Source organism: Anomaloglossus baeobatrachus, chromosome 4 (assembly GCF_048569485.1).
Source record: "Anomaloglossus baeobatrachus isolate aAnoBae1 chromosome 4, aAnoBae1.hap1, whole genome shotgun sequence".
Lineage (NCBI taxonomy): Eukaryota > Metazoa > Chordata > Amphibia > Anura > Aromobatidae > Anomaloglossus > Anomaloglossus baeobatrachus.
This window is the reverse complement of record NC_134356.1, coordinates 284655475-284668421: the sequence shown is the minus strand read 5'-3', so window position 1 is coordinate 284668421 and position 12947 is coordinate 284655475. Positions and strand designations below refer to the sequence as shown.

At 43.8% G+C, this 12947-nt stretch overlaps 1 protein-coding gene across 1 annotated transcript in view; it reads right to left on the bottom strand.

Moving 5' to 3' along the window:
• Positions 1 to 8736, bottom strand: part of TPH2 (tryptophan hydroxylase 2) — a 737869-nt gene extending 729133 nt beyond the window's left edge. The window contains exon 1 of the mRNA XM_075344895.1: positions 8577 to 8736. Within this exon, the coding sequence (XP_075201010.1) occupies positions 8577 to 8675 (99 nt within the window). The 5' untranslated portion in view covers positions 8676 to 8736. The remainder of the gene's footprint in view (positions 1 to 8576) is intronic.
• Between the last annotated feature and the right edge of the window lie 4211 nt (positions 8737 to 12947).

Sequence of the window (12947 nt, the reverse complement as noted above, 5' to 3'; positions counted from 1 at the left end):
CCGCCCTGTGTCTCCATAATGGAAAGGCGGGACATCCGCAGGTACTTCCGAATGAATAATTGACATACAGTTACGTGCGGCTGCGGGACATCCGCAGCATATTCCGCAGCCGCACATACCGCAGCATTGATACAGCACTCCCCAAGTCCCATAGGATAACATGGGGAGTGTCTGTACTTGCGTAAACCTGCGGATTTATCTGGAAAATCCAGATAAATCCACGGGTTTTCCCGTTGTCCCGTGGGCACATAGCCTTATACCACTGTGAGTGCGTGCTATGTGACAGAGTTTTGGTTTCCTCTCTCTGTTTTTGTGAGTTTAATCTCACTCTTGCCCCTTCCCCCCTTGGGAGGGTATCAGATCAGGGTTGCTCAGGAGCAGTGCCGAGAAGGCGATTCAGGCATCCCTACCTTCAGGGGTATCACTGAGGCTACGGATAATTAGGGCCCCCTAGCCCGGTTTACTGCTATCTCCATAGTTATCGTGACAATAGTCTTGTGCTGCCCTGGTCTCCATAGTGAGAATTCTGCAGCTCTACACATCTCGGCACAGATGGCACGCTGTAGAGACATTATCTTGCCCGCTGTGCTGAGACATCAGATGCAGCGGGAGGATGATTGAAAAGGAATTAGGTTTCTCCCTTTTTCATCATTACTTTTAACTATATCATGTCAATAAGGTTAAAAGTGCAATACCAGAAGGGGGCCACGTGGTCTGCCGCCACTGCCTGCAGCTGACCAGCCTCAGTCCACTTGCACTTCTCCCATGCTACAGAGCAAAGCAGTTTCTGCTGGTAGTCTAGAAGAGAGCACAGTTTGGACTTATGGTGGGAGCATTCCACCAGTGCACACTGTCAATCTTCAGGAGTCCCCGCTCCCCAGCCGGGGATGGGGAACAGTGCACTTCTGAAGAAATGCAGCTGAGACAATCCCTCGTCTGCATTCAGCTGAAGCTCATCTGGCGATCAGCCATATAATAAAGCAGAACAATCATACTAAGTGACATGTCAATACTATGTGTGTCTTACTTATGTTTACAAGTATAAATATGGATTCCTGTCATTTATACTGATTGCCAGGGAGGCTTCCTGTGGACTCTGCTCCTATGAACAGTGAAATAGGCCATGAGATGCGCTTCCTTCACATTACCTCCTTTACAGCTATCCATTAACGTATACCAGAACCCCGCTGTATTAAATGTACCATGTGTAAAGCCGTTTTACACATGCTTAATGCCAAATCAATGTTATTCCTATTCATTATTATTCCAGTCATTACCTGCTATAAAACAGATACTCTACTAATAATTACCATTATGTCCTATAAACATTCGCACCCCAGCACAAGCTATTTCCATAAACAAAATATACTTCATTTTTATTATTACACGCGGGAGAAACAATTATTTAGCTATGAAAAAGTGAACGAAAACAGGAAAAAGTTTCAGCATCTGCCAGGAATGTGCGCAAATATTTGTGTACAAATCCCTGATGTAAAACCATTAGAACAAAGGTTAGTCCTCACACAAATCGTTGTTTGCCAGCGTCTTAAGGATTTAATAGCAATGATAAGAGAAACCTTTCCTTTAAGTGCTCATTAGGAATATGTTTCCAATGATTAATTGACTCCAGAGATGATCATTGAACTTTCAACTAAATGTCAGTGCACAGTTATTAATACAGCCGGTCCTTCCTGATGTAATAAATCCCCGCATATACCATCTATTTGTTCATGCTTCCACATTACAAATATTTGCAGGATGAAGAGGTTTTAACTCTTTGTCCGACTTCAGGCAGACACTTTTTCCATAAGTGTTTATTCAGTTTTAGTTAATGGGTTGTTTAACGACAATGATACAAATGATCACTTCCAACAATAGGTCATCAACATCAGATTAGTGGGGGCCTGACACCCAGGACCCCTGCTGATCAGTTGTTCATAGTTCCAGCTTCAGTCAAATTTAAAGGGAATCTGTCACCAGGTTTTTGCCACCTAATCTGAGAGCAGCATAACGTAGGGGCAGAGACCCTGATTCCAGCAATGTGTCACTTTACTGGACTGCTTAGTGTAGTTTTGATAAAATCACTCTTTAATCAGCAGTAGATCATTACTGGACTACTTGGCTTACTGCCAGGTAGTCCAGCATATTTATGAGCCCTGTACAACTCCTAGATCAGCAGCAGAAAAAACATTGATTTTATCAAAATGACAGCAAACAGCTCAGTAAGTGACACATCGCTGGAATCAGCATCTCTGTCTCTACATTATGCCGCTCTCAGATGGGGGAGCAAAACCCTACTGACAAATTCCCTTTAAAGTACTACTTCAGCATTGTTTGTTTTTTAAACTTTACCACTGTGGTGCTTTAAATCTAAGCTCCATGACCCTACTCTTAAGCCTGCTTTACACGCTACGATATATCTAACGAGATGTCGGCGGGGTCACGTCGTAAGTGACACACATCCGGCATCGATAGTGATATCATAGCGTGTGACATCTATGAACGAGCAGAAATACTCACCTTCTCGTTCATCGCTGACATGTTGCTCATTTTCTAAAAATCGCACGTCCTGTTGTTCATCATACCCGGGGCAGCACACATCGCTCCGTGTGACACCCCGGGAACGATGAACTGCAGCTTACCTGCGGCTCCCGGCCCACAATGCGGAAGGAAGGAGGTGGGCGGGATGTTTACGTCCCGCTCATCTCCGCCCCTCCACTTCTATTGGCCGGACGCTATGTGACATTGTTGTGACGCCGAACGTCCCTCCCCCTTCAGGAAGTGGATGTTCGCTGCCCACAGCGAGGTCGTTTCTAAGGTAAGTACGTGTGACGGAGGGTTACGACATTGTGCGGCACGGGCAACAAATTGTCCGTGCCGCACAAACGATGGGGGTGGATGCGATCGCACGAGAAATTGTAAGGTGTAAAGCAGCCTTTATACTGAATGAAAAAAGAGGACCTGGCTCGCTGGATCTATCCTTTCTTTATACTCTTATACTCACTTTCCGGCATTTTCATCTGTTATCGGCACTGCTTCGGTCAGTCTCCTGTGATTTGTGACCTGCCAGCAGTACTAGTGTTTCCTGGAGCGCACTGGAGGTCACAACTAAATAAAAGTCTATAAGAGCCTCGTTCTGGGCTAGATTTTAGCTCTCATAGACACGTATTGAGAGCTGTTGACGTAACATCTGTCCTCTAGACAGACGTTGTGGTCACATGATTGCACCGCGGGACCGGAGTGGCTTCGGTAAAAGGTGAAGACTCTGGAGGGTGAGTATATTACTAGGAGTAGGGATCTTAGATGAAAAGCAGCACTCCAGCGCTGAAAAAAAAAACCAACAAAATACTAGAGTGGTGCTTGCGGACCTGGACAGCACAGCTCTAACTGTCTAGTGGCCCATCCTGGATACTGCAAATCAGCTCACATTCATTTTCAGAGCAACTACTGTATTCATTTGATTAAGAACGTCTCTGCAGTTCCAGGATACACATAATAGAGCTGTGCTGTTCAGCTCCGCAACTGCTTGTTTCTGGCCGCTACCAGAGCTCAAATCAGACCCATACCAATGTGTTATTGATGATCTATGCAAAGGATAGGTCATAGGGATCATCGAATATCACAAATATTCGGCAATATTCGGCTTCGCGAATATTCGACGAATAGGTCGCCGCTATGCGAATATTCGATGCGCAATGTAAGTCTATGGGAAGCCCGAATAATTGTTATTCGGCAACTATTCGGGTTTCCCATAGACTTACATTGCGCATCGAATATTCGCAAATAGTCGAATAGCGGCGACCTATTCGGTGAATATGGGTGTAGCCGAATATTTGAGGTATTCGATCATCCCTAATAGGTCATCATCAATACTAATACAGTGGAACAACCCTTTAGATATGCTGCACATACTAGGCTGCTCCTTCATCTTCTATTACATCAGTTATATACATAGCAGCTGTGCCATACCTACATGTACAATAAGCTTCAATACACCAAACTTTTCAACAATAAAAGGGAATGGTCTCGGCAATTCAACAGCTACAGAATGGATACGTATACACTTAGGAGATAAAATAAATCTCCAAGAAACTACGCTCTCTAAGGAATTATAAAAAAATGCATTTTATTGAATGTAAATTAAAATACAGTAATTAATTACTGTATTTTAATATTCATTCAATAAAAAAATTATAATTCCTTCGAGATTTTCTTGGAGATTTATTACTGTATTTTAATATACATTCAATAAGATGTATTTTTTATAATTCCTCAGAGAGCTTCAATCCTTGGAGATTTATTTTATCTCCTGAGTGTATACATATACAATAAACTTGTCTGATGATAGGTGAAATAATGGTTTAATTAGTATTGCCTTGCAGCACTGGGGCAACACAGGCCCCCCCTACCCATTCAACTTAAGCTGGTGTCACACATAACGACGACGACAACGACGTCGCTGCTACGTCACCATTTTCTGTGACGTTGCAGCGACGTCCCGTCGCTGTCGCTGTGTGTGACATCCAGCAACGACCTGGCCCCTGCTGTGAGGTCGCCGGTCGTTGCTGAATGTCCAGCTTCATTTTTTGGTCGTCACTCTCCCGCTGTGACACACACATCGCTGTGTGTGACAGCGAGAGAGCGACGAAATGAAGCGATCAGGAGCCGGCACTGGCAGCTGCGGTAAGCTGTAACCAGCGTAAACATCGGGTAACCAAGGGAAGACCTTTCCCTGGTTACCCGATGTTTACGCTGGTTACCAGCCTCCGCTCTTGCTGCCAGTGCCGGCTCCTGCACTGTGACATGTGGCTGCAGTACGCATCGGGTAATTAACCCGATGTATACTGTAGCAAGGAGAGCAAGGAGCCAGCGCTAAGCAGTGCGCGCGGCTCCCTGCTCTCTGCACTGACATGTAGCTGCAGCACACATTGGGTTAATTAACCCGATGTCTGCTGCAGGAGAGCAAGGAGCCAGCGCTAAGCGCGGCTCCCTGCTCTCTGAACTGTGACATGTAGCTGCAGCACACATCGGGTTAATTAACCCGATGTGTGCTGCAGGAGAGCAAGGAGCCAGCGCTAAGCGCGGCTCCCTGCTCTCTGAACTGTGACATGTAGCTGCAGCACACATCGGGTTAATTAACCCGATGTGTGCTGCAGGAGAGCAAGGAGCCAGCGCTAAGCGCGGCTCCCTGCTCTCTGAACATGTAGCACAGCGACCTTATGATCGCTGCTTCTGCTGTGTTTGACAGCTAAGCAGAGATCATAACAGCGACTTACAAGGTCGCTGTTACGTCACCGAAAATGGTGACGTAACAGCGACGTCGTTGTCGCTGTCGTTTAGTGTGACACCAGCTTTACAGTTGAAAGCAATGCTGACAGAGGGAGCACTACGCAGACTCTCCCTCCTCCATCATTCTGCCTAAGCATTTGATGTGCCCACTGTGCTGATATGAGCCATGCTGCAGACCTCTCACAAAGACGGGAGTAGAGGGGGAATGACAGGAGGTGACACTGCTGGCAATAATACTATAAAGAGGACTATGGGGTGTGCCTTATTTTATATGGATTACTATGGGAATGCATTATATTATATGGAGGACTATAGTGGTGCATTATACTATATGGAGGACTATGGGGGTCCATCACACTATATGGAGGACTATGGGGTTTGCAGTATACTATATGGAGGACTTTTTGGGTGTGCATTATTCTATATGGAGGACTATGGGGTGTGCATTATATGATATGGAGGACTATTGAGTATGCATTATTTTATATTAAGGACTATGGGGGTGCATTATACTATATGGAGGACTATGGGGAGTGCATTATACTATATAGAGGACTATGGGGTGTGCATTATACCATATAGAGGACTATGGGGTGTGCATTATAAATGTCAAGGACTATGGGGTGTGCATTATTCTACTTGGAGGACTATAGGGTGTACATGATATTATATGGAGAACTTTGGGGTGTGCATTATGTTATATGGAGGACTATGGAGTGTATTATACTATATGGAGGAGGATGAGGGGTGCATTACATTATTTGGAGGACTATGAGAAGTGCATTATATTATATGGAGGACTATGGGGTGTGTATTATTCTATATGCTTTTTTTGCAAACTTTTTGCACTTCCTCATTGCTTTCTCTAATGCCAAAATGCTGATAGAATTGACTTATAAAACGCAGCAGTTTTCCAATTCAGACAGAAGCAAATAAGCAACTGTGCATGGGATTTCTGAGATGTCATAGATTTTGCTGGTAATGTAAAAATACCACCAACTGAGGTCTAGATAAAGACCACAGATATGGGACAAACACCAAAATTAAAATATATCATTTTTATTAAATCATTTAAAAAGTTTTTTTTTTGGAAAAATGTATAAAAATACATGGAAAATACTTCACAAATAGAACAAACGGGGATTCATAACACCTCACAAATATATATATATATATATAGTTGTAAACAATTACTTCTTTTAATTGGTAAAGCATGCAGAAAGGTTACACTAATTGATGGACAATATAAAAATAACCAGTCAAATTAAAATGCAATGTATGTAAATATTATACCAAAGTACAGCATAAAGCCTGAGAAAACATAAAAGGTAGTTTATAAGTATCCAAAATTATACCACAATAACATATACATATATCTGAAGGACACCTATAGTTCAAGCCTTATACCTGCATGTAACCAAAAAGCGACAAAGTGTACTGATGGAATACTGAGGGGGAACTGCAAAGAAATGTAAGTGCTTGTATGGTAGATGAACCTGTATTAAAGCATATCCGGGTGTGGTGAATGAAAAAACCTAATAGTAGTAAAGAATCAACTACCTGAATAGTGCTTGGCTTGATTGCGGGAGCTCCCATGTGCTGTGTCCCCTAAACCTGACGCGCGTTTCGTGGTAGCGTTATCACTGAAACGCATACATTGCACTTCAATATGACTAGTTATTTTCATATTTTCCATCAATTAATGTAACCTTTGTGCATGCTTTACCAATTGAAATAATGAATGGTTTACAACTATATATATACTTTTGTGAGGTGTTGTGAATCCCTGCTTGTTCTACTTGTGAAGTATTTTCCCTGTATTTTTAAAAAATGTTTTTAAATTATTTAATACAAATAATATATTTTAATTTTGGTGTTTTCCTCATACCTGTGGTCCTTATCTACCGGTAGACCTCAGTTGGTGGTATTGTATCTGAAGGAGGTCGTATCACACCATTATTTGTGTTTTGGGACATATTTTAATTTTGTTGTTTTCCTCATACCTGTGGTCCTTATCTACCGGTAGACCTCAGTTGGTGGTATTGTATCTGAAGGAGGTCATATTACACCATTATTTGTGTTTTGGGACATATTTTAATTTTGTTGTTTTCCTCATACCTGTGGTCCTTATCTACTGGTAGACCTCAGTTGGTGGTATTGTATCTGAAGGAGGTCGTATCACACCATTATTTGTGTTTTGGGACATTGGTGATATATGGTAATGTAAAAAGTAGCATGAAAAAAGCAGTAAAAAAAAACCTGCAAAACACAAGGTGTGAACATAGCTTTAAGCAGTATACGTTTTTTGGGTGAAAATGAGCTAAGTATATAAAAACACTAACAACCAAATGTATACCAGGAAGGGCACTGTTTTAGCTTATAGTTAAATAATGCCAGTCTATGGGCGGAAGTAGATGCCAAACATATACTCACTAGTATTACTAATAGCAAATCATCACCGGTAACATCAAAAAATATGTCCTGAAAGTGTTTTTGTGAAAACTGCCAGATGCAGAGTCATGATAAAAAAAATTCTAAGGATACCAGGGGCCAGAATGACACAAAAGTGTCAAAACTATAGTGTATAAAGTGCAATAAATAAAAGCCATACTAATACATCTGAATGGTCCTGTATTTACATATCTTCAGACCACTTTAAAAATGAATCATGAGTAGACAGACGGATCGATAGATAATGGAGAACGAATGCAAATGACGCTAACAATGAAAGAATGGAGCCGATTCTACATTAATCACATTTCCTGTCGATAAAAGTAATCACAGTCCCGGAATTTCACATGAATGCAGAATTTGATATTTGTACACTAATGGTAAATCACGCGTCCTAATACAAACTGCGGGGAGAGAAATATTGTTTTATTGGCTGAAATAACAGCAGGCTTCATTTGTGGAAGGGCATGTTGTGCTGCTGTATTCATTATCAAGATTGATGTGTAGACTCAGCACCTAGCAGACCCAAGTGAACACAGTAATACATCTCAGAAACTACAAGTGGTGGCAAAGGGAAAAGTCATTCATCAAAGTTTTGCAGCACTTTTGTTCCCCTGCACAATGAGCCTGGCTTTGTGCTCCTATTAGAACTAATGGGATATTGCTGCTGATAAATACTTTGGCGAGTGGACAGAACAGGCAGAAATAAGTAGCCATTTAAGAATGAGTAGGATTCTTGGCCATGCATACATTTACAAGAACTTTAAAATTTAGTGTAAAAGTTAAATTAAAGTAAAAAAGAAATGACACATGAATATAATTTAGTTTGTACTTACTGCTGAGTTGCTTAAGAAATCAGTGGACATAGCTGAATCCAGGGACATTCCCCTCCTGGCCCAATATTTGGAGGAGAACATCATCATTGCAGGTTGCATTGTGACGTGCAGATAGTCCTGGTGGGCAGCAGAGGGCGCTGTGGTCAGACTTCGCTCCTTTTTGCTCTTGTACAGACTTCATCAGCTTCTTCTGTAACCTGCTCTTTATATTTATATGAGAACCTCAGCAAATCAGCTGATTGATCAACGCACAAGATTGCGGCTATTGTTGTTCTTTCATCCCCGAGCATTTTGCTTGAAAACCTCCTTCTCATTGTATTAATAGAGCCCAGCTTTCTTCCAGGACAAGACATCATATACAGGCTGCTTCAGATACACATGCTAGGAGCAGGATTCTTCAAAAATTAGGATGGGCTCTGGCCTGGAAAATACAGGGTCACTGCATAGTCTCTCTGCTGCACATTAACTGTTTGGGAGGCAAGTTTTATCTTATAATACAGGAGAGATTACTGTTGTCTTGATATAAAGTGTATGATGTCTTCTATCCATATAATTTATATGTACGAAACTTTTACATCATCACCGATACGTTCCTTTAATTGTAATAATAACAAATATATTATACATTATGGCTGTAAATAGAAATACCAAGTAATATCTATGACACTTTAAGGCAGTAGGTCTCAGCTGTCAGGTTCCCTATAACATGGCTGGATTATCCTTAGGATTAGGGTAATAATTTATAAGTGGACGTGGGGGCTACAAATTATCCTGCAAGCACAATATTGTTTATATTAGCACTGTCACTTGTCACTTGCTGGCACTGCAGTTTGAGTTGTGAGACCAATAGTACCTGGCACCTGTTGTCTTATAATAAACATAATTCCAATAGTAAAACGTGGTGTGATCCTGCAGGCTTTAGTATAACCATTGTTGTGTTAGTAGCACTGGTGCAAATATCCATCATTCTAATTATATTTGTATTGTGCTAATATTGCTGCTATTTGCAGGTTGTGCGGTTCTTCAACTATTTATGTTCATTTCCATTTTTTAATTGATCACAGTTGCTTGCAGAACAAGCACCGTGCTTGAGCCGCATTTGTGGTACATTCACCATTTAAAGGGAGCCTGTGACCACCAAAATGTATTGTAACTTCGTTTTACAGTCCCTATAGCAAATATACTAGCGCAATATATGTTACATACAGGTACAGTGCCTAAGAAAACTAACTTTTAATGTTGTCCCGCTCCCCGGGTTCCGGCACCGTCTGTCACTCACCGCTCCGGTTCCCGGTCCTCCTGCCCGCGGCTGCCTTCCTCACTCTCCCTCCTCTACGTCCTCCGTGCCTCCTGCCCGCCAGTCCCGGCGTCTCCCTGTAACCCAGGACACTCTGTCTGGTCCCCCTGCATCTCCTGCACCGCTTCCTGCTCTGTTCTCCGGCACACGAACCTCGCTCATGCGCATTACGGCGCGCGCGCGTTCACTCACCTCTTCTTAATGGGCCAGCGTCCCAGAAACAGGATATGGCCAATTACAGGTACAGTGTGTTTAGGACTTCCTTTCCATGTAGGCGGTGCCTGATCAACGTGTTCCCATAGCTAGGTGTTCAGGTCCCTTTGTGCGTTGTCTTCGTTTAACTCTGTCTCTTCCACAGAGCCCACCTGCCACCCTAACCCGGTCCTGACGGCTGATTCCCCAGGAAGTCTCCTGGTGACTGTCTGCTGAGGATCCCACCATCTCCCATAGCCTGAACCCGTCACCGATCTCTGACTTCACATGGTAAACATCAGTCTGCATGTCTCGCTAGACCCGGACTCCGTCTGCTGTTCCTACCCGGCACCTGAATCCGGTTCCAGTCATCCATCCTGCCTACGGTGCCCATTGGACTCAGAGACATATCTGTACAGATCCTTGAAGGACTCTTATCCCGTACCCCTAGTGTTCCGGCTACCGTGCATCTAGGACCTCTGGTGGGGTGATCGGACAGTCCCTGTATAGGGGTTAGCTCCAGGTTGCCTCACTGGGGGAATCCGGTGCACGACCCAGTGAATCCACCTCCAGGACGTTACAAATGTGTATGTGTGGCACCCCAGGGTTCAGTTGCCACAAATATACCTGTACCTGGGCAGGGAAGGATCTCCACATCAGGTAATCCCACATACAACATTTCCACTCCAAGCCTGGAGGGGGAGCTCTACAAGTCGAGTTCAGGTGAGGTCCCCTTTAAAGCCAGGTTTGGAGGCGGAGTCAGAGAGACAGTTGACAGTTGGAGAAAAAGAGACTGTGCGAGCAGAGAGTGAGGGGAGACATCAAAATGGAGAGGGCAGTGCTTAGCCCGCACAAGTAACTGTGTGACCGCCTGAGGGATCAAGAGTGAGGCAAAAGAGGAGTGACCGGGGAGGTGGAGCCAGATCGGTTCATCCCCAAGGAACAGCGCTGATTATCGGACACAGGCGTCCGAGATTGTGAGGGATCTAATCTGCCCAGCAATAAAGACCGGGGGCCAGGGAGACTGCAGATCTCCTGGCCGCAGCAGCACCTGAAGGCAAAGCCGCTACACAGAGCTTATGGATTGCAGTGAGTACAGCAGTGCCCCTTAGAGAAGCTCCCGCTGCCTGCCATACAGGTGAAGACAGTGAGAGAGGGACAAGGTATAGCTGCAGCCTAGTACCAAGCAGAAACATAGCGCAGCAGGGAGGCCACACAACTGACCTGGTGCAGAGATCCTGAACTGTTCCCAGATCACCAAAAACTGTAACGTCAGAAACTGAACCCCTTTTTAACACCTGCATGTAAAATCTGGTCAGAGTTAATGAATTGGTGTGACGCACTTTATTTCTTCATCTGAGGAGCCATAGCCTGCTGCACTAAAGTGACAGTTGAAAAGGCTGTGAAGAAAAACCGCCATATCTGTGTACTACTAAAACTGCCCTGGGGACCCCGCTTCACCTACGGGAAGCGTAAACAACTGGCTGCCTAACTATCACCCCAAAGGTCTGACCTGCAGCCCCAGTAACCATACTGGAACCGTAGGTGGCGTCACGAAATACTTTTATTTATTTATTTATTTTTTTCTTTATTATTTTTTTTATTTATTTTATTTTTTATTTTTTTTTATTTTTATTATTTATTGACTTTCAGCGACCACCAGGGCCACGGAACCGGGCACAGGCCCCCATGACATAAACCCATTAACCAACACCCGGAACCGAGTACCCCACGGCCCTGGGGCGGGTCATATGCAACTGAGACTTGGTGCATCCTTGGCATGGCCAAAGGTTTGGTGCACTGTTACTTCTCATTTGCATATTGGGGGCCTTCCCCAACTTCTGGTTCACAGTACTTGCTTTCAAGAGCAAGCACTGACTGAATGCTGCCTCCTTGTGTGCAACCGTATGCACACAGTGGCCCAGTGGTTTTTACTCCCTGACACCCACCCCCTTTCCCCTGGCCATTGTGTGCGAGTGTTCAACTGGTGCACATGTAAAGAGGTGGTTGTGTTGTCGTATTCCACCCTGAAGACACCAATCACCCTAGAGTATTGTTGTATATCTGCTATGTTGCCTGTCGCTGTTTTCTTTTTAATAAGTTTAGATTTCCCTGATGTCTGTAGCAGTGTGTAGATGGAAATGACAGGGTCAACACTCAGACAGAGAAGAACAGATGGAAATGTTGTGCTTATTAATGTTTTAGGTGGTATGCATTGGTGTCTTGTAGGTTTAGTGTATGATCGGGGACGACCATCATTAAAGACGGGAGGAATGTAAGGAGGTGGTCAGATTGTTGTATTCCACCCTGAAGACACCAATCGCCCTATAGTATTGTGTTATGTTTTATATCTGCTATGTAGCCTGCAGTGCTACCACCGGCCATGAGTGGTCACTCTTTCCTTTTGGTTTAGATTTCCCAGTAAGGCAGTTTCTGTTTAGAACTCAGTGGAGTGCAGAGTGGAGTGTGGGAACAACACCTGATAGGATCAGATAAGCTTAGGGAGTTGTTGGAGAGCAAAAGGGAGCACAAACCGAAAGAAACATTAGAGGCAACAGAAATTGATCACGGAAGCAAGTGGGTACAACCTGTATGAGAGCAGTTTTCAAGAGAATTGACTCCTGTGTTGGCCACCTGTGAAAAGAGAAACATGTAAGAGAATGGATCTGCCTAACTAGAAACACGGGAAGAATAAAGTGGCTTTATGAGTCGCTCTTCTACGGAATCACAGTCAGTGGTTTGGGTGCTCGAGCCTTAACATTACACATTAACTGATGGGGTCCCGCACAAAGAAAAAGGAGGCGCTCCTCATTTGTTTGGTCTGTTTACGAATGCCATTGCAGAAATCATTAAAGGCCCAGTCACACTAAACAACTTACCAG